The sequence below is a fragment of the Ischnura elegans genome, chromosome 8 (genome assembly GCF_921293095.1).
Source record: "Ischnura elegans chromosome 8, ioIscEleg1.1, whole genome shotgun sequence".
Lineage (NCBI taxonomy): Eukaryota > Metazoa > Arthropoda > Insecta > Odonata > Coenagrionidae > Ischnura > Ischnura elegans.
Window position 1 is genome coordinate 2,798,799 of NC_060253.1, and position 23,478 is coordinate 2,822,276.

General features: G+C 37.7%; 2 protein-coding genes across 2 annotated transcripts; both read left to right on the forward strand.

Moving 5' to 3' along the window:
- The first annotated feature begins 11,159 nt into the window (after window positions 1-11,159).
- LOC124163706 (zinc finger BED domain-containing protein 5-like) lies at window positions 11,160-12,608 on the forward strand. Its single transcript, XM_046540772.1, has one exon. It carries the CDS (start codon window positions 11,160-11,162, stop codon window positions 12,606-12,608), a length of 1,449 nt encoding a protein of 482 aa, XP_046396728.1.
- Window positions 12,609-12,738: 130 nt separating this feature from the next.
- LOC124163707 (protein FAM200A-like) lies at window positions 12,739-13,086 on the forward strand. Its single transcript, XM_046540773.1, has one exon. The coding sequence runs from the start codon at window positions 12,739-12,741 to the stop codon at window positions 13,084-13,086; it is 348 nt and encodes a 115-aa protein (XP_046396729.1).
- Window positions 13,087-23,478: the final 10,392 nt, after the last annotated feature.

Below are 23,478 nucleotides of genomic sequence, written 5' to 3' on the forward strand. Positions count from 1 at the left end.
TTCGGTACTGGAAGGTCATCCTCTCACTTAGTGCAGTTCTCCTTGGATGATTACGACCTACTCCCAGTTATTTCCCCTAAGTGATTCGAAAGTATTACCCCTCTTTTAGGTATATAAGAGCTCGCATCTTCCTCCAAATTCACCACTTCAATTCGATCGGCGGTAGAGTACATCAGAGGCGATCCAATATATAGTATCCAAAACCGAACGCAGTAAGTGGGGCTTAGTTTTCTTCCTCACATGTATATATTTAACGTTATATACGATTATTTCCCTAATACTTAACATGTATTTTCTTTCTAGATGGAGAACTTGAGAAGGAAAATTCAGAAGGTGAACAAGGAACTCCCTCCCTTCCTAAAAAAAGAAAACCTTGTTGTAGGTTTTAGATATACCATAACATATCTATGGGTGGTTGAAACTAGGTATGGGGATGGGGTTTCGGCAATGATTGAGGGTGCTGGTCAGCGAGGGAGGCTCTTCCTCCCTAAAAGATACTTAAAGGTTTTCAACAGGGAAGCGGTGGATGCTGTGAACCGGGGGGAGGGGGAGCCTCTCACGCTCACCTGGGACGGAGAGCGTTTGTCCTTGGAAGATTAAAAGGTATCTATGATTTAATATTATTTAATTTTGTTTTTTAAATTAGGTTTTTGTGTTTAATTATATTTACTTAAATTTTGATCTTTCTTTAATTACAGATTATTCACATCACTGTGTTGTAAAAAAAACCTTTTTAAAATAAAAGAAATAATTTGGAGAAGGAATAAGTTTTTCTTGAGAGAATATTAGAAATAGAAAACACTTTCCCCGGTTTCCTGCTTGTTACGTCCTGCTGGTCGGAGCTCTGGTTTATATATAACGGTAAGTAGCTTATTATCTAGCAGTGAATAAGAAGATTAGGTATTGCGAAGCATCAGTGTACATAACATTCATTGAGAACATGGACACTTTTTGTGACATTTGTTTCACTTATTTTAGAGATAGACTTGCTCATGAAGCTAGTGACGTTCATCAAAGACATGTTTTACAGAATAGTGTTGGAGTTAATCCGGAAGAATATAAACTTTGTGAAATTTGTTACACTTATTTTAGAGATAGACTTGCACATGAAGCTAGTGAGGTACACCAAAGACATGTTTTACAAGGTAGTGTTGGAACTAATGCGATAGAAGATAAACTTTGTGAAGTTTGTTACACTTATTTTAGAGATAGACTTACACATGAAGCTAGTGAAGTACACCAAAGACATGTTAGTGTTGGAGCTAATACAATAGAAGATAAACTATGTGAAATTTGTTACACATATTTTCGTAACAAAGTCTCTCATGAGAGTAGTGAGGTTCATAGAAGACATGTTTTACGACAAGTTGGAGCAGGAAATGTAAAGGGAATGGTTGAATTTCAATCGGCAGCGAAAAATAGATTAAAGACTTACTGGGTTAGTGGGTTGGATGAGGGAAGTGATTTAATCACATTTCTGAATAATATCAGGTTACTGGTCATTGAGAAAATTAAATATGTATTGGAATCTTCTCCGGTAAAAATCAATGTTTTGGTCAAGTGTAATTTTTCTAAAGAGGAACTTACGGATGAAAGATGGTTTAAAACGGAAAATGTTAGAATATTTGAGACTGACAATGTAGATGAAATTGTAGAGCATCTGTTTGCTAAATTACTAAAAGAAAAATCCGAACATCAAGCAAAGGGATCAGGGTGGACTTTACGTGAAATTTCAGGTTTAGAATTACGAATAAATAAATATCGTCCTCTGGGCGGATCCACTTTCATCGAACTCCCAAAGAGAATTTATGATACCAAATCAGTAATAAATGTTAAGAATAATGATATATACTGCTTTAAATATGCGATTTATTCCAAATACATGGCAGAAACAGCACCTAGATATTCATGCTCTAGAGTTATAAAATATATTAAGGATAAAAATTTTGAAACAAAGTATGATTGGAATTGCATTAAATATCCGGTTATTTTGAGAGATATTAGTAAATTTGAAATAAAAAATAATATTTCTATTAATGTTTTCGGTATAGATGAGAAAAATAACGTGTATCCTTTAAAAGTTGTGGATGAAGAACTATCTGATCATAGAGATTTACTTTATCTAGTTAAAGAAAATAAATCACATTATTGTTGGATTAAATCGTTTAATAAATTGCTTCATTCACAAATTACGAAAAATCATAATTATATATACGTTTGCAAACGCTGCTTCTGTCATTTTCATACGCATGAAAAACTCGAAATACATCGTTTAGATTGTATGAAAAATGCTCCTTCTAAAATAATTATGCCGGGAGATGATGAAAAATTGTTGAAATTTAAAAATGTTGGTCGTGCAATGCGTGTCCCTGCCATAGTTGTAGCCGATTTTGAGTCAATACTTCCGAAGGTTCAACATTGTTGCTCGAATGATGAGCATTCTTATTCGTGTGCAATAGAAAAACATGAAATAATGTCTTTTTGTTTTTTACTAATTTGTACAAATAATCTAAAATTTGAACCAATTTCTTATCGAGGGAGAGATGCTGCGAAAGTTTTTATGAATTGGATCAAAGAGGTAGCCGAACTAGTACAAAATATGTATCAAAATACGGTACAGATGATTGCGTTAACACAAGAAGAAAAACAGGCATTTGAATCCGCTAAGTATTGTCATCTTTGTGGAGAAGAATTGGGTGCTGACCGCGTTCAAGATCATTGTCACTTGACTGGAAAGTTTAGAGCAGCTTTACATTCACAATGTAATTTAAAGTTTAAAATGCCCAAATTTCTCCCTGTATTTTTTCATAACCTAAGCGGATATGATGCTCATTTTATTGTACCAAATTTAGGTTACGATAATAAAGAAATTAATTGCATAGCGAATTCTGAGGAAAAGTATATATCTTTTAGCAAAAGTATCGGTAACAATTTCAGCATTAGATTTGTGGATACCTTTCGATTTATGGCTTCGACCCTATCAAAATTAGCTGACAATCTCCCCCGAGAGAAATTTATTCATACAAAACGAGTTTATGGAGATAAGTTGAACCTTGTTACGAGGAAAGGAATTTTTCCATACGAATATGTTGACAGTTGGGAAAAGTTAGAGGAAAAATGTTTACCACCGAAGGAGAAATTTTATAGTCATATTAATGGAGAAACAGTAAGCGATGACGATTATGAATTTGCTCAAAAAATTTGGTTTGAATTCAATTGCCAGACTCTCGGTGAATACTCCGACTTATACCTGAAAACAGATGTTACGATTTTATCCGATATTTTTGAAAATTTTCGGGATGTTTGCATGGAAACGTATAAGCTTGACCCTGCATGGTATTATACATCACCGGGGTTAGCGTTTGATGCTATGTTAAAGCATACAGGGGTGACTCTCGAGTTGATGACTGATTACGATATGCTGCTGATGACAGAAAATGGAATACGAGGAGGTATTAGTCAATGCTGTAAGAGGTACAGTAAGGCAAATAATAAATATATGAGGGAATATGATGCGTCAATTCCTAATAGATACCTTTTGTATTTGGATGCTAACAATCTCTATGGGTGGGCAATGTCTCAACCTCTTCCTCGTGGTAGTTTTAAATGGCTTAGTGAAGAGGAAATTCGAGAGTTTAATTTGAATATTTCAGATGACAATCCTAAAGGATATTTTCTCGAGGTTGATTTAGATTATCCCGATAATATACATGAAACTCACTCGGATCTTCCATTTTGTCCAGAAAATAAAATACCTCCTACTGGTAAATTCAGAAAATTATTGACAACACTTGAGCCAAAAGAAAAATATGTAATTCATTATGTTAATTTAAAACAAGCCCTTAGATATGGTCTGAAGCTGAATAGAATTCGACGAGTGATCGAGTTTGATCAATCGAGATGGTTAGATCCTTACATAAACATTAATACCGAAAAACGGAAGTTGGCAAAAAATGATTTTGACAGGGATTTCTTCAAACTTATGGTAAATAGTGTATTTGGTAAGCTGATGGAGAATTTAAGGAGAAGAATTAACCTTGAATTGGTGTGTAACGAAAAAAGACTGAATAAATTGATCTCCAGTTCGAGATTTTTAGATAGAACTATATTTTCTGAAAATTTGGTGGCTGTTCACAGTAGAATGTCAACGATTAAAATGGTGAAGCCAATTTATGCAGGACAAGCAGTTTTGGATCTAAGCAAAACCCTAATGTACGATTTTTTTTACGGTCATCTTAAAGTGAAGTATGGGAATAAGATATCGCTCAATCAAATGGATACAGATGGTATGATTATTGATGTTGAGACTAATGACATATACGAAGACATGAAAGAAAACTTAGAACTGTACGATACATCTGCATATCCCTGTGATCACAAGTGTTTCTCAAATTTTAATAAAAAAGTGGTTGGTAAGATGAAGGATGAATGTAATGGTGACATTATGACGAATTTTGTCGGCTTGAGAAGCAAACTTTACTCCTATCGTATGGAAAATGCTAAAGAAGTGAAGAAGGCTAAAGGTATTGCCAAGCCCGTCATTCGAAAATCTATTAATTTCGAACATTACGAAAAGTGTTTACTCGATAATTCCGTAGAGTATCGACAGATGTACATTTTACGATCTAATAAACATGAAATGTACACTCTAAAAATAAATAAAGTAGCCTTGAGTGCAAACGATGATAAACGCTATATATGTAGAGATGGTATCACGACATTAGCCTGGGGTGATTATAGGATAAGAGAAGAATCACGTAAACGGACTTATGATGAGGCCTTCCCCCTCCCTCATCGTTGAAAAGTGTATAAATTCAGTTCGTATTAAATTGTGAATCTCATTTCATTCCCTCACGTGCTACGCTTCACACTGAAATGAGAGCAGTCTATATCTTTTTGCTCTTAACTGAGCTTGCTGTACAAAAGGTGTTATCCAGTGAAAATACCCACACCAATAAAACGTATTGCGTAGCAGAATATCTTCGACAGTATGGATATTTGAACGTGACCGAAAATGAAATTACTAGCATTGACCATACGGAATTGAAAGAGGCTTTGGAAATTTTTCAAGAATACTATAACATTACAAAAGATGGGGAATTGAATGAAATGACTCTGAATTTAACCAATAGACCACGCTGCGGAGTTGTTGATGATCCTGCGTTTTCTGTATACCATTACAAATGGAATAAAGGTATAATAAAATGGCATTATGGATTTGTGAACTCGACGTACATGGAGTTAGCTCGGAAAGCGTTTGAAATTTGGAGTCAAGCAGCTAATTTAAAGTTCGAGCATGATCCTAAACATCCGGATATCTTCATAATGAATACACGGTACAATCATAAACAATATTTAAATAGACATTTTTGTTCTTCGCCTTTGGATGGGATTGGTGGAAAATTAGCTCATGCACAATTACCATCAAGTCGAGATATTCCACTAGAAATCCACATCGATCAAGATGAAATGTGGTACTTAGGAATGGATCATCCTGAACTTCCTGAATTTCAAGTCAGTTTGCTCGCCGTTCTTCTCCATGAAATTGGTCACACTCTAGGAATTACACATTCGAATTATGAGAATTCTCTGATGTTTGCGTATTATAACCATTATGATTACCGTCTGACACTACATGAAGATGATATACTAGCAGCTCAATTTCTCTATGGACCACCCTTGGAACCTCAGAAGGAAGATGATCCAGTTCAGGGGAACGATGATGATGCTGAGGGAGCACCTGAATATCCGGAGGATAGATTCAGAGCAGAACCGAATGTTGCAAAAAATAATACTCACCGTCCGACTTTGTGTGAACTTGATAATGTACGCCAGTTACTCATAATCAATAATTTGCTGTATTTATTTCATGAAAAATGGTTTTGGTATGTGGATATGGAAGTGACTGAAAAAATAGACATCGTTGGCCCTCAGCTTATCACAGATTGGTTACCATTTTTACCTGAGCAAGATTTCAATGGTTTTGATGCTCTTTATCGCAGGCCTAGTGGAGAAATTGTAATATTTATCAAGGGCCTGATATACATGGTTAATTATCCAACAATGGAGCTAGTTGAAGGTCGTCCTATGAATATTATATCCGCCGGCCTTCCTAGAAACGCTAGAATTCAAGCAATTGTTAATACATACTCTGCCCGCACACTAATATTTCATAGTGGGGAATTCATTGTTGAAATGGATGAGTGCACTTTTAGACCGAAGAGTCAAGCTCGTCACAAGAAATTAATGCCACAGATACCTACAGGTATACAATCTGCATTTAGACATACTAATGGGACCCTCTACTTTTTTAGAGAGAAAGATGTTTACGAATACAGTGAATTTAATAACACTATGGTGAGGGCTGGAAGAAATGATCTCAATCTCTTTGGTATCCCATGTCCCAAGAATTACCCTTCAGATTTATCGAGCATAGCAAATGACTTGAAAACTATAGTTTCCCGAATGGATAATATTATCGATAATTGAAATTTATAAAATGTTTGTAAACATGCATACATGAAATAAATAAAAAATATCTACCACCTCTTTGCCTTTCATTTGTCGAACTCTTTCCTATCGAACCCAGAACCTCTAGCGGATAAGGGGAGGGAGAGGGTGGCGGGGTTGGAGTGGGGGAAGCAGCTTGGGAAAAGAAGATGACGATCGAAAATCTTATATTAGGAAAAACAAACGACGAGAGAAAACAAAATGAGAAGCGTAAAAAGTAAATTATGTCAGAGAAAATAGAAATAGGTGAATAACGATAAAGAAAACGAAAGGGAAACAAATGACGATCGAAAATCATTTGCTATTGGTAAAACAAACGACGAGAGAAAACAAAATGAGAAGCGTAAAAAGTAAATTACGTCAGAGAAAATAGAAATAGGTGAATATCGATAAAGAAGATGAAAGGGAAACAAATGACGATCGAAAATCATTTGCTATTGGTAAAACAAACGACGAGAGAAAACAAATGAGAAGCGTAAAAGTAAATTACGTCAGAGAAAATAGAAATAGGTGAATATCGATAAAGAAGATGAAAGGGAAACAAATGACGATCGAAAATCATTTGCTATTGGTAAAACAAACGACGAGAGAAAACAAAATGAGAAGCGTAAAAGTAAATTATGTCAGAGAAAATAGAAATAGGTGAATACCGATAAAGAAGATGAAAGGGAAACAAATGACGATCAATAAAACAAGTGACGGTCGATTAAAAAGTCACGTGATAGCGTAATTAAAGATGGCGGAGCGTAATTAAAAATGGCAGGTGCTGCAGGACGCTTTTTTTCACCCTACTTCTCCATAAGTACAAGTGAATATGAGAAGTATGCTAAAAAAACAGAAGAAATGTACATGCGTCATACTCATGGTATTACATGCCTTTCACGATACTTAAAATATAATTCATGGGACAAAAGTGATTGATTGCCCCCAATGCATTGCTTTCCGAAGAGGCCCAAGAAGCAAGGAATAAGCATATTCGGAAATTCAAAGAAAATCACGCGCTAAAATACTCCAGAAAGATGAGAGATGTTTTTAACCTACAATTAGTCACATCCGACCTTATGTTTTCAGTATTAGTTCGTTGCACCCAAGGCATTGTTATTCCCTCTCGATGGATGCCAGGCAGCTTCTCAGGGAACCAATATTACCTGCGCCTAATGAAATGAGTAATGTTAAAGAGTTGGAGGACGTGGAGTCGGTAAATGTCGGAGATGAGGAGAGTTGGGAGAGTAATAATTATGAAGGTGACTAACGTTTCGCAGGTCACTTTCTGTGAAAAACGCTTTTACGTTTAAATCCTGTGTTTAAGAGCATATTTTTAACTTAATTAGTTCATTAAATTAAGAAAAGCGCATTACTATACAATTTTTTTATGATTTTCTTCATATTTCTCAATTGTTAAGTAACATGAAATTATTTTGCAAATTAAATTAATTTTTTTCATAAAAACCACCTTTAAAAGACCTGTAATAGTGATATTTTGTGTTTTTGTCTATAATTTGGCATTTCTGAATGTTTTCACGACAAAAGATCTAAGTTTTTTGAGAAAAATAATTTTGTCCCGCTAGATTCGCAATTGGAACCACTGTGCCATCCGTTTGGTTACTGTGGATATTTGCACATACGTAAACAGGCCAATATAACGAATTAAAACGATTATACTTATCAGAGGCAAGAAAACGTGGGGTTATAACTATCAGCCGCTGACTCGCTGATATCGATTCCCTCAAAACTATGTCCTGTTTTTGGACGTATGGCCCAACAAAGTAGAGCAGATTCTCCAGCTCTGTAGCAGACATCCTGATGAAATTCCTAGAGAGTCGTCTATTTGTAACTCATTTACTTAAAGTCGTGAAAGCTCTCAAATGTTGCCTTCTATCAAATCATTCCTTAACCCAGATACTCCTCTTCCTTTTTTTCTGTTTACGTACTCTATGCCAGTAATAAAGTAACACTATTGTAGCGGCAGTTTGCGCACGTCTACTTCGTGGCATTGTAAAAAGCTACTGACCACGGTACGGGAGGGACCACTTCCGCGAGTTGAAATTGCACCGAATGCTGTCACATGTAAACGGATTTCATACCAACTGTCGCAACTAACAGTGACACTGGCTCGCGCGAGAGCTCGCAAAACAACTCGCGTCCAACTCTCGGAAAAAATTGCATCTGTGAGTTTACACTATGCGACACCACTCGCGCAACTTATGTCGCAACTTTTCTCGCAGGTTTAAACCTAGCTTAAAAACAAATGCATTATAAAATGCGGGGGATGGGGAATTAATTATGGGATTATGGCGCCAAGCATTTGACAAACACGTTCTTTCGGTGGATATACTTGTTGAAATGTGTTTATATTGTGAATTTTAAGATGCACCCTGCTATTTATTGTTATATGTATTAATACTGTACATTGCAATAGTTAATGTGTTCTATATGGATATTCCGATGTTCTACGATAGTAAATAGTAATTATTGAAAGAAGGTGAAACCCGATGACGACAAACCTATTTCTTTGTTAAGGGAACCAACAAATGATGGAAGAGTGTAATATATTTGCTTATTGCAAGTGAAAGAAAATTCAACTCTTTCGTCATTTTTTGGTTCCCTTCACTATAAAATTAGATATTATCACTTAAATACGAGGTTAACCTAGATGTTATCACTCTCTGTCACTTGAAATAGGCAACTTTATTCAACTCTATCGTCATTTTTTGGTTCCCTTCACTATAAAATTAGATATTATCACTTACATATGAGGTTAACCTGGATGTTTTCACTTTCTGTTACTTGAAATAGGCAACTTTATTCAACTCTATCGTCATTTTTTGGTTCCCTTCACTATAAAATTAGATATTATCACTTAAATATGAGGTTAACCAGGATGTTTTCACTTTCTGTCACTTAAAATAGGCAACTTTATTCAACTCTATCGTCATTTTTTGGTTCCATACACTATGAAATTAGATATTAGCACTGAAATATGAGGTTAACCTGGTTGTTTTCACTTTCTGTCGCTTGGAAATGTCAAATATATTTAACCATATAACAATTTTTATACTCCTTCGTGTTTTTTTCACTTTTAATTAATCCGTGCTCCATTTGTTACAACAATTTCTTCTGTATTTCGTCCAATTTAACGTTTACACTTGCTTTTTGAATCGTACGTTTATATTTCACGGTATATGATTATCGTCTGCAACGGGCGCTGTTGCCAAATTTAGGTTAGCTTACATGTTATCTCCATAGATCTTTCATATAGGATCAGATCTTCCATAACCATAGATCTGTATAAAAGATCTATGGTTATCTCTTTCTACATTAAGAACGACTCTAAGAAATGTTGAGAAAACAACAAGTGAACGTAATTACATTGTACGCGCTTTGCGTACGGCAGTATTTGTTTTGGGGGGAAATTCAAATACACCAATTTAAAATTAATGTTAATATGCCAGCACATCGCTTTTCGGAGTTCCTCATTCCCTTTCTTCACATGAAACATGATCTTTTTTAATGATTTCTTAAACTTTCGCACTCCAACTTAGCAGAATAATGTTCTGAATTTATTAACATATTGCAAGTTAGAACAGCGGTAATAAAGTTAGACTTATTCGCGTTTCACATCTTATTTAACGTTGGATCACCACCATAATTCGCTGTAAAATTTCTATGAATAAAAAATATATATTCATGCATGAAACTTGTGTACTTACTTTGTTTACATTACTTACAGCTGATGTCCGTGAAGCTTCGGAGATGTATGGCGTCAATCAGATTTTGGGTTCAGCGTTCATTGAGGCGAAAAAGGTTTCTGAATTCCTTTTCACTCAGTTCAAAGGCGTCTCCTCTTCTCCTGAAATTACGCTGTGTTCTCTCCGCAATTAAATCCTCGTCACCAAAATTCTCATGCGCGTACATTAACATCATGAAATCCGCCATGTTGTTTACTTGGTATCCATCGTAGTCAATCCTTCGTAATCATCTCGACCGATAGCTACCGAGTCAGATAATTACGAAGGGTTTTTACGAGTGAAATTTTTACGAGTGATTCAAACACACCAAAATTCCGAATCGCTCGTAATTGTACCACGTGACTCCTTGGTTACGTGCTCGGAATAATTACGAGCGATTCAAACACAACCCCCTGCAACTTGCACAACTCTAGATCAGTGGTTCCCAACCGGTGTGCCGCGGCACTAAGGGGTGCCGTGAGATCTTTTGAGGGTGCCGCCAAAATTTCGGGGAAAAAATTGCACTAACGTCATTCTCTCTTGGTGGGAGAGGGGGAGGGAGGGAGGGGACTACCGAGATAAGGAGAGTCCTTCTCCACCCCACCTCACCCCACCCGTTCCTCAGTGAGGATTGTGGATTGACGCGTATAACACACGTACAGGACAGGGCGCACAGCGAGTCGCCAGTCGCCACTCGCCAGCATGCCTCAGTACTTATTGGTGACTCAAAGGAGGCAGAAGGTATTGTATTAAGCAGCACGTGCACGAGTGCACGTAAATTTGTGATCAAGTGCAATTCTTGTGATAAGCTAAAACTGTGTTTGTCGCTCTCTACTTAACTATCAGATACTAATTTAAGCCTCTGTGATTTTTTCTTTTTTTTTCAGAATACATCTTATCTGACAGCGTCGAAAAAGAAGGATGGATAAGTTCGTAGTGAGGAAGCGAAAAGTACAGGCGGATGAATCTCCAGACCAAATGGTGGCTTCCAGTATTGGTACTGCTTCGAAGTCAAAAACTGAAGGTGTTCCTGCTCCATCTGAATCAAATTGCGAAAAGGGGAAACACGCATCTCTCTCGAAGAAAAGGACATATATTGATGCCTATTTAGCATATGGTTTTACTTCAAACAATGATGAAGATAATCCGCGTCCTGTGTGTTTAGTTTGTGGAGCTACACTCAGCAATGAGGCCATGGTACCTAGTAAGCTCAAGCGGCACCTCAATAGCAAACACCCTTTTGTGTCACAGAAGGACATGGCATATTTTTCTCGAATGTTAGAAGGGAAAAGTAAGGCGGCTACTAAAATGGTCAAGAAGGTAACAGTAGCTGACACTGCTCTTGAAGCTTCCTTCAGAGTAGCAGAGCTGATAGCAAAGAAAATGAAGCCTCATACAACTGGTGAAGAAATCATTGGCCCTGCATGCAACATAATTGTAGAAACAATGCTTGGCAAAGAAGCTCAGGAACAGATTTCGAAAGTACCTCTTTCCAACAACACAATCAGCCGTAGGATATCTGAAATGTCAACAGATATTAATGAAGAAGTTGTGAAGCAGATAAAATCGAAAAGAAAATTTGCATTGCAGGTAGATGAGAGTACTGACATAGCTGGAAAATGCCAACTGCTTGGGTTTTGCAAATTCATTGACAAGGATATTGTGGAACAGTTTATGTTTTGCAAAGAGTTACAGACTACAACTACTGGAGAGGATATCTTTGCATCTGTAAATTCGTACCTCACTGAACATGGTCTTTCATGGAATTACTGTTGCGGCATATGTACTGATGGTGCACCGTCGATGATAGGGAAGTACAAAGGCTTCATCACCAGGGCATTGAAAGAAAATCCATCTATAACTACAACTCACTGCTTCCTACACAGAGAGGCTTTAGTAGCCAAGACGGGTGGAGAAGAGTTAACTGAGGTTTTAAACCAGGCTGTCAAGATGGTTAATTTAATCAAATCCAGGCCACTGCAAAATAGAGTTTTTCAAAAGATGTGTCAAGAAATGGGTGCGAATCATATTTCACTGATTTTGCATACTGACATAAGGTGGTTATCAAGAGGTCGTGTACTGAACCGCGTTCTTGAACTCAAAGAAGAATTAAAAGCGTTTTTCCGAGAGGAGAGACGTGATATATTCATAAAGCTGCTTGAAAATCATACTTGGTGTTTGAAGCTGTCATATTTGGCAGGCATTTTCATGAAGCTGAATGAACTAAATCTCTCAATGCAAGGAAGACTTGAGGGAATTGTAACATCAGTTAACAAGATGAAAGGTTTCCAGAGAAAGCTGAAATCATGGAAGTCGGCTGTTCAGAGAGACGATGTGTCAAACTTCCTTTCTCTTCAACAAGCAGGCTAACGGCTTTGGAACTGTAAAAAATCTGATTCTTAATCACTTGGAACAGCTGAGAGAAGCAGTTGATAAGTATTTTCCATCGCTGTCTACAGAAAAACTAGAATGGATTGTATCACCCTTCGAACTGGCTGACATGGCTGAAGAGCTGGACTTCACGGCAATAGAGCGTGACGAATTTCTTGATATGTCTGCTGATTCAACACTGAAAGTCAAATTTGAGAAGAGTGACGTGACACTGGCAGCTTTTTGGCATGCAACATTGGGGGAATACCCTAATTTGGGTCAGAAAGCTATTTCTCTGCTTTTGCCCTTCTCCACATCGTATCTGTGCGAGCAGGCATTTTCTGCCATGGCTACAATAAAATCGAAACAAAGAAATTGGCTTCTTTCACTTGAGGACGATATGCGGGTGGCATTGTCAACAATAAGACCTGATATCAAGAGTTTGTGTTCCAAGCATCAATCACAAGTTTCACACTGAGTATACATGCATGGTGCACTGTGGTCTATTTGTGTGTTTGTCTTGTATCATAGTGTAACACTGTAACTACTTGAATACATTGTGCAACTACAGTAAAACTTGTCACAATTACATATTTGTATCGTAATAATATTTTTTTATTAATGCAGAATCAGTGTAAACAGTATTCTCATATCATCTAGGACTAGGTATAAAGTGTTGTTGCATGCAAACTCTCGAAATGAAACAAATAAGTAAATAATAATAAAAAAGCTACGGAGATTTTAAATATCTATTTCCTTATAAGGGTGCCGGGAACTTTTGAAGGGCTTTCCAAGGGTGCCTCAAACAAGAAAAGGTTGGGAACCAGTGCTCTAGATTATACTGATCAATGATCTTGAAGAATAAAAATATATTTGCTGCGATATTTTGCAAATACAAACGAAAATACGTAACTTTAGGTTTTAGCGCCTACATTCTTCCTGCGGATATGCCCGCAATAAACTTCTGTTGTTCGTTTTGCAATCATAATGCGTTATTTGTCAAATCTATTCGAAATTTGCAAAGATTTAGGTAGCAATGACACTTGTAACACCTGAGGAGGGAGGGGAGTGTCACTGACTTCCACTAGGCAACAAACACTACTAGAATGCGCGCGCTTTGCTATTGCAGATGTAAACTTTGATTGCGGTGTTCGCGTTGCTTCTTGAATATAGTATGATTTAAAATCAATAATTAAACATTTCTCACACATTTTTAACAAAATCTGAAATACTCACATGCCTTTAGTTATATTGCAGAAGTCCATCCTTCTTTCCTTTTATCCAGCAAAGTGATCAATTACACGTTCGCTGAAATCAGCGCCGGACAACAATTTCTTTCCGATTGAACACATAGCAAGGGCACTAGTCTATAAATAAACAAGGAACAACACCAAATGGGCCGACGAAAAATACGACCAAAAATAACAAGGTGCCAGGACACAGATTTGGGGACAATTTTTCCCTATATTTCCCTAAAACAAAAACGAGCACTGTTGATTAATTCAAAATTGTCTTCTTGAATGTACAGTCAACTCCAAAAGTAAATGTGGGAAGCTCAGCCGCGCCACTCCTAGGACCCAGCTCGAACCACGTCAAATTCGCATGGCAAACTTTCGGATGTTGGCACTGCATTTGAAAAAAGACGCGGTAAGAGGAGTTGGGGGTGGTTGGGGTGGAAGAGAAGTGGGATGAGGAAGCTACGAACTGCGAGAAGTCCTTTGGTTTGCGCCGTATAGTGTGAGTTGAATGGACACTACCTTTCGAGCTATTTTATCGGCGACAAAAATTCTTTCGTGGACTAAAAACATACGAGCGGGATCCCAGGCAGTACGATCGCAGCTGGCACGAGTGACGAAGCTAGGAGCGAGGTAGAGAGCCAGGAAGAGAGTAGCGAGGCAGGAAAGGAGAAAGTTATCAGGAGAAAAGTGTATCCACCGACATGAACCTGGTGTCGGCACCATTGCATTTTTGCCGTAGAGGCGTGTGGGACTCGGAAATAATCTTGCATAAAATTGTATTCACAACAAATTTCTCAATAGCTGTTGGTTAATCAAGAGTATCTTTTAATAAATAACTGCAAATTGTGCATTTCTACCGGCAGATATGTTTGTGACAGCACATAATATCAGTCAAAATACTCCATAGTAAAGTAAAACCGACAACTGATTTCTCAGGGTCTAGATATTAAAACTGAACTGCCGATAGTATTTTTATTAATTAATATCTTTTAAAAAATAATCAAGCTTTCAATGCATAGCTTGCTTGGAAAGCAATAATAATATTCCCAACATGATCCGCTATAATTATGAATAATTCCAATTTCAAGAAACGTTTAGCAATTAAATACTTTTTTAGGATCAAAGTTCCCTAACCTGACCAAACACTGACAGGATGTTATGATCATAATGTAGCGCCGCGGCGCTAGATTGCCGGTTCGCGGAAGAAGGGTTGGCAAGTGAAATAAAACGCCTTCCAAGCCCAAGCAAGGCCGCTTTACTCTCTTTCATCATAGGGTTTTTCTCGGACTATGTCCCTATATGACTTATGGAGGATCCCTCATCTGTAAACGCGTAAGGTGTCAAGTTAATTCTCCCAGAGGATTATGCCATAAGGATCTCCCCAATCACTCCAATATACTTGGTGTCTGGTCACTAAGATACCTGCACACTTACCGGTGCTGACTTGGCACATAACATCTTGGCCAGTAAAAACTCGCTTCCAATTCCCATCCCACTGACAGAGTGATAGAGCATCGATTCCGATTAAATATATTTATGGCGCACATCAAGCTGAATAAAATTCCTGAGCGTCTTTTTATTATCATTCTCATTATTCGAAACCATTGCGCTTCTTACACGTCAAGCACTGTAGTAATCATTTACATGAATAATTATAGTTCACCAAAATAGAAAATAAATGGTTATTAGAAATTGTGAGTTGAGAGTTTTCCGTTTGTTTTGTCGAAATATTTAACCGATGATTTCCACCACAATACTTATCTATTAACGTAAAAACACCTGTCATTATTTAATGCAAAAACCAATTTAAATGTCCAGAAGCGAATTTGTGGCCTAAAACTACTATTTGTGGCTGCATGCAACCTAACAGCTAGATATCGCATCCGAATAGGTAAGAGTAATGCACTTAAAAGTTTGAGTCTCCCACCTAAAGGACGGTGAAATGCTGTGCTGGCTGTAAAATTCCTTGCGTTCAATTCTCACATCCAAAGAATTAGTTAAGACCTATCACTCTTGATTGCGAATCCAAACCACCCCAGCCAAAAGATTTTTTGTTTCACGCCCCCGGCCATCGAATTATTTCTTCTTAGCAGCCAGGAACTTTTAGTTGCAGCAAAATATCCTCACAATTCTCTCACCATTTCCATGACAATCAAACCCTACTCAAAACATTTCTTATTGAAAACGAAATTCAAAAGTGAATTTTTGCTATGTGCATAACTAAGAAAACTAGACAATTGTTCGTTTAAGATTGGAGGGGTGAGATCCCTAATTAGAATTTCACGTTGTCTCTCATAGGGGAGGCGAGAGGTCATGAGGCGTCAAAAATCGTTTTATGTAGTATTTTAATAGCACTCTATCAGAAATATTTGAAGAAATCATCTGGAGCTCGATGCAGGGATAAGTGACGCCTTTCTAAAAATATTTGAGCTTAAATAGAATTAGTGGACTGAAATTCGAGTGTTGCGATGTTGCCCCGTAACACAACGCATCGGAAAATCGAGGGGCTCTCTAAGGCCTTTCTTCGTCACTCGTGCCAGCTGCGATCGTACTGCCTGGGATCCCGCTCGTATGTTTTTAGTCCACGAAAGAATTTTTGTCGCCGATAAAATAGCTCGAAAGGTAGTGTCCATTCAACTCACACTATACGGCGCAAACCAAAGGACTTCTCGCAGTTCGTAGCTTCCTCATCCCACTTCTCTTCCACCCCAACCACCCCCAACTCCTCTTACCGCGTCTTTTTTCAAATGCAGTGCCAACATCCGAAAGTTTGCCATGCGAATTTGACGTGGTTCGAGCTGGGTCCTAGGTATGGCGCGGCTGATCTTCCCACATTTACTTTTGGAGTTGACTGTACACACAGCACTAAGAAACTTCTTGGTCGGCAATTAAGCACAGTTAACTCCTCGAAAATGATGTCTGAACTCATTTCACTCCGTTCTTTCCGAGAGTCTTGCGTTACTATAAGGAAGACTCAAGGGAGATAGAAGTCGTGGTCCACTAATGCTGATTCAGCTGAGGGACGAATTTAAGGTCAGCAAAGGCAGTCAAGCAAACAAAAGACGTCACGGACCATCTCCTTGAGTCTAAGATTCATATGTGGTACACACACGAAACGCCAACGGGTCGTACTTGGAATAACCATGTCTTCGAAATCATTGCCATGATATAATAGAAAATAAATTCTAGATCGTAAAAGAAGACGACTCTGAACCACAGATAGGAGCTGTAAGGATCTCCGCACTGATATGAACTCTTCGGAGCCACTTAAATCAGACCCAAGTGGACATTTTCCGTCAGACAGCTACCGCTCTGCCACTGAGGAATTATGTGAACATGAACTAAACTTGATTGTTTCTGGCTTTACTTTGTGAAAATCCATTCTTAAGAATAAAACGTTATTGTACTTTTCCACACGAATTTAATTAACACGATTTTCGACTTTCTTTTATATATATAGATATAGAGGCACATAAAGGGGTAAAAAGTAGAAAATATTTGGGTGTCAAATAGTTATCGTCCCATTCTGTTATTATCACACGTGATGAAATGCAATTTATATCAACAATGTCTATAAATGTCGTCATGCAAACGATTTTTATAGCCTAAGCGCATATTACATGATTACTTTTCCATACACGGTGAAAGCTTTTGCGATATTCGGTCGTTCATTGCCCTTAAAAAAACTCACACACGAAATGCGAGTCGCGGCACGGACATTGTGGATTCGAGCTTTGGCGCGAGAGGGCGTGGTTTGGGGGAGGGTGGGCTCTCACTCGTAGCCACCGAGAGACAAGGCCTGAGCAACCGTCCGTGACGTCACGACAAGAAGGGTTAGATTCTTGCCACTCGTCGTTCGCTTGAACGATCGCAACTGGACTGAGCATGATTCTTTCTAATTAGATATTCGAATTCCTTCGCATTTATTTTGCTGCATAAAAATCTTTACCATAAATATTTCAGATTTACTTTATTGAGCTCTCTGCGTCCTATTTATTTACGATTGCAAACTAAACCACCGGAAGTAAGCAAACGCAATACTTGAACTTCTTATTCAATAACACATTCTTGCCGCGGAGAATTCTTTGAAAAGCAACAACACATTAGATCCTCCAAGTATATGATAAATTATGCCACGATAAATTAATTAATATGTTTGAAAATGTAAATGGAATGAAGTAGCTGGCAAAGGCTTTAACCAAAATTCTCGGTAAATCACTCCGATAGTTTTAGACAGCTCACTTACTTGACGAGCTCCTCTCCGATATTGATTATCTGGATACCATGGACCTGTTTAAAAATAAAGATCATAGGAGAGTGGAAGTGATGCATAAATAAGGATGTCAACAGTTGCGTATGAAGATGTTTATTATTATCATCAAAACAAGAGTGTAATCGTACACATCGCAGAGGACATTCTCGAATGGTGCTGTACACATTTCCCTGGTACTTTTACTTTTAAGTAGAAGCTGAGAGATAGAGAGAGAAGAATTGCACTGAATATCTACATATCTGTGGAATAGTCAGGCTTATTATCAGATTTCAAGGACAGATGTTCCCCAGTAAAGTGATAACAGGGATCTCTGTCTGGCATGACAGATTTTCCATAATCAGAGGCAATGACTCAGGAGTCAATGCTATATCTACCAGAAGAGGCAGATCAAGACATTTGGGAGAAAATGTAGCCAAAGATTCCAACATTATCAACTTTCTTGGGTAAGCTAAACTTCCCTAGTTTTAAATTTGAACTTTTTCAAAATTAGCACTAACATTGCGTGCCTCGTTTACCACAACAGAGTGCTAAATTCAAGGTATGGGATTGAGGAAAATGTGTTCGGAACAAGTATGCCGTCATGCTTATGAACCACTGTCCAAACATTTCACAAATCAAGAAACGGAAGCTTTTCTCCAAGATTCACTAAGCTTGAAATAGTTTCCTCTCGGTCGTATGTCTCCTTCACCCTAATGCTTTCCTCCACCGCCTCTTCCAATGCACAAAATTCCTTCACCCTCCCTGGACTCTCCCGCATGCTTGCCTGGGAAGACAGGTAGCTAGGGCAATAGGGAAGTAAGGATGGCACAGCGTCTCAGTCGTGACCATTCCAATGGTGCGGAAAGTAATCTCGCTGTCCTCTCATCATACTTCTCTAATTCACGAATTATGCCATGAGGAGCAAAATACTCTTCACACAAACCTGTCAAAGTAATGCAATTCACTATTTAGGTCCCAGTACAACAATAAAATTAAATATTTTACATCTTTACGCTCATATAAAAATGTAATCCCTCACTTCCCATTACATGATATTTTGGATGACTATTAATTTATTTTACAGCATTTTTAATTCTCTAGTCTACTGTTTTTCTATTCCCTCATGTCTTTAATTTTTAACCTAGAGAAAACTAAGGCGTGTGTAGGGACACCAATGCCAAAAATATTTATTACGGGGGCTTCCGCGGTGAGTTAATTGGTGATTGCGTTTTTCGGGTTCATTCTGCGTTGACTCCTATTTTACAGACGACAGTTTCGGGCGCGTTCCAGCTCCCGTCTTCGGGTCCAAATGATTGGACATTATCATTGATTATAATTTAGACCCGAAGACGGGAGCTGGAACGCGCCCGAAACTGTCGTCCGCAAAATATGAGTCAACGCGGAATGAACCCGAAAAACACTATTTGTTACTGATAACAATATTTGTTTAACTATGAATAATTGAGAATTATGACTTACAGGAATTAATAAGAATTGATTCACCAAATAGGAGTCATGAATAAATACAATTTGACGAATTGCCCAACTTTTTAACTAGAAAGCAATTACTTTTCTCTCGCTGCGATCAATACAACAAGCCTTCCAATAAAAAAAGAGTGATTAATAAATGCTACTCTAACCAATTGGATTATTTTATATTTGTTTAAATGCTACCACGGACGTGCTCCTTTTATTCACGATTAATTAAGTAGGTAATTATTTGAATAATTGGCTAGCAATACTAAATTGACGCTCTTAGACTCCACTAAACAATAAAATTAAAATAATTTACGCACTTCCAAGTATAGGCAATCTTGGACTGCTGTTAATTAAATTAAAAGAAAATCTACTTTTTTGTGAGTAGTATAAGAATGTTGCTATTCAACTCCTCATCTCTTTATTTATAACCTGCAAGATTAATTGTACAGAGCCGTACAAAAAACACCATCGATCTCTGAGAAATTCCATGTTCTGGGGCGTCTACAATAACGATGTCAGGCAGTTTAACAAAAAAATGATTAGAGTAAATATTTAAATTAAATCATGAAAATATTTCATTCACATCAAAATGTGACATAAAACAGAGATCTTTTATGCACTGGAGTAATTTCACCATGACTGTGCTACCTTTACTTATTGCCCTACTAACAACCTTTCAGTAATTGCTTAAAGCAATCTGAATAAAATGATATCCTTCGATTCACCGAATGGGATTCATGACTAAATTAAATTTGCCGAATTACCTATTTAACAAGGAATAACTTTTCCGTCACTGCGATCATTACGAAAAGACTTTCAATAACTAATGCAGGAGCGTTTAATGAATGTTTGATCACTCAGGAGACTTTAAAAGTATCCATCGATTCATGTCCTTAAAATTTAAACTCGGCAATTTCATCGAGATAATTAGTAGTCAACTTAAACAAAACTGAAAATTCTTTTGAACACACTTTCATAAACACCTCTATAATACGTACCTCTCTGTTCTTTGTTGGCTCAAATTCTTCTCTCATAATGGCACGAATGCATTTTTCTCGAACTTCTGGATCGCTCGGGAAATTGAAAACAGACACCTTTGGCCCCGTCTTGTAATTTCCTCGGTAGTCAGAAACACTGCGGTAGTTAGGCTAATTGCACCACTTTTTACACTTTAGTAGAACTTCAGTAACATCCACTGCTACCGCAGAACGAACCACTGCTAAAAACCTCTTTATTTTCTTCAAATTATGGTTTTATTTTCACGTCTCACTCATTGAAGCGACTTCTGTTTACCTCTTCGACAATGCCACTATCCTTCCATCAACAACTCCCTAACAACATTTATAACCCCACTCGTCCTGACGTCACCGACGTTCTCTGCTCGATTGCGTAGGCCTTGAGTGCGTTCGGGGAGCTCGCTATCGCGCTCTTAGCGCCACACGCTTACTCTTGTCTCTCGGTGGCTACGTCTCACTCCTGCAGGGTTATTCCACTAATCGTATGGCCGGGCCATAAGTCGAAATCGACCATAACTACGGCCTCGAGACATACGTATGGCTTAGAGCGATTCTACTCTGAGCGAAAGGCCATAAGTCGGGCGGTAGCTATGGCCTAAAGGCCGTAATAATATGGCCTGCCTAAGAGGCGGTCATAACTCGGGCCATACGAAATAACATTGCTCGCCTAAGGTGTCATAAAAGAAACTTACGAAGTGTCATCGATTACATAGCGATTGTTTCAAGAAATATATGAATATTGTGGGTGAGCACATACGGATTCGACGGGCATTGGCTAGATATATTTAAAAAAGACGTCGATTTCATAAGGAGGATACGGGATACGTGTAGGTAATCCGTTCGCATACGATGACGATATTTTCATTAACTATTTCCGTGCGTCAAAAGTTGTTACTTAATTTTAAGTAGATATAGCGGATGAGCTAAAAGTTCGCTTGTAGGTGAAAAGTTAGGAATACTTTTAACGGATGCTCTGCTAAAGTGAACGGAGTAACGGGCCCGTTCCTCTTCCCGGAGCCGGCTTTTATTTGCTTTCTGTGCTACATTTGCTAGCAGATTCCTTACTTGTTTCGAAAAGCTGTAGGTAGTTTGAAATATCCGCTATTAAATGTTTTATATTTTAAGATTCTCGTAGCATAACGGTTCATGAGGGAGGATATCTAAGAAACATAGGGCAAGAAATTTTTTTTGGCAGTAAGGCAATCTTCAGTAATAGTCGATGCGTAAAGGACAAATGTCGTCCACAAATCAAGGAAAGAATGATAGTCTCATATTGATGTTTTAACTTTATACAGCTACCGAAACATAAGCCTCTGATAATAAAATTAATGAAACTTAAAGTTTCAATTTCATCTTTAGATTTCGTGCATTGGCTGGATTTATAAGGCTTTTGGGGGCAAATGATTGCAGCCATAAGACAATAGTTACACCATTGGAAGGAGAGGAAGGGGGTTAGAACTACAATAGGATGTCATGTTCTAACTCTATCCATTACATGCACAATTCACGAATATTATAATACTGCACGGTACAAATTTCTTCTGCTTCTTCTCGCCCGTGATTTGCGTTCTTCACTTGTTTTAAAGATCTTCAGCGTCTGCCGCTAGATAAGTGTTTAAAGAAAATCCAAATTTACCCTTTAATAAGAGTCCATTTCGGTTAAGGAACATATAATTAATTTTTTATTCACGTTGGAACAAACTTCCATCTCAAAAAAATGACTAGTATATAAAAAAGTGAACCAAACTTATAGTACCAATTATAATTCTCATACTCGCCTGCAGAAAGGGCGTTAAGACTTTTGGCCGGGCCATACGATATGGCCCCTCGAGAGTGGAATCGGTTTAGGCCGTAATTTCGGGTCAGACCATAAGAAACTTACGGCCGGCCATACGTATGGCCCCGTTTAGTAGAATAGCCCTGCTGCTCCTCACTGTGAGGAGGGTGAGATCGACGTGGTTGCTAGGGGAAACGTGGTACTGGTAGAAGTTATCTTACTTATGTTGGAAGAGGGTTTTGGAGAAAGCTAATGCCAATACAGAGAGCACAAGAGAATCACTTTCCTTAATTATGAAACATAACTTTATCCAGTTATCTATGAAAAGCAATGGACACTTAAAGAAACACGAGAAATGCATTTATTATTAAAAGAAACTTTTATTTCATGATAATGTGACAGAGTTTCTCTATTTCATTGGTTTCACTAATACGAATCCATAGCAAAACAATCTGCACAAAATTCACATGTGAGATCGCGAATTGGCTCCGCTGCCAGCACATACACAAGCTACAACCTATTTCAATAATATTGGTAAATCCATAAAAAATATACTAGAACATATCATAAAAAAATAGTGGGAAATAGGCAAATACAATTATCAAAAACTGGAAGTCACTATCACATTCTTATATCCATCACGTACAATTTACAATAACAGAGCTCGTTATGATGAAAACAATTTTTTATTCACTGATTTAAAGCCTTAAATAAGCACACACAAGTGACACAGGTGAATTTTCTCACTACTATTCGCTGAAATAATGGAATAACAAACTTCACACGCAGTTTTTATTTCAATAGCTTGATCGTGAAATGTCATATCTACGGTGAACAACGGAGGTTAACACGCCACTGACAATTTTTACACTACTGTTAGACATTTATCGATAGCGTAATCGCACTTTTTCCAATTCAATCAAGATGGAACCCAGATAATTACAACTATTGGCCGATATCCTTCAATTAGCAGTAGATTAACGGGAGGTGCCATGTTGAAAAGGACAATATTTTTACACAGAAGACGTAATTAGACTTCTCCAATCAGCAAGCAAAAGTTGTTTTCAGTGGTGTAGCGCCGGTTCGCAGGAGAAGGATATTCAAAATA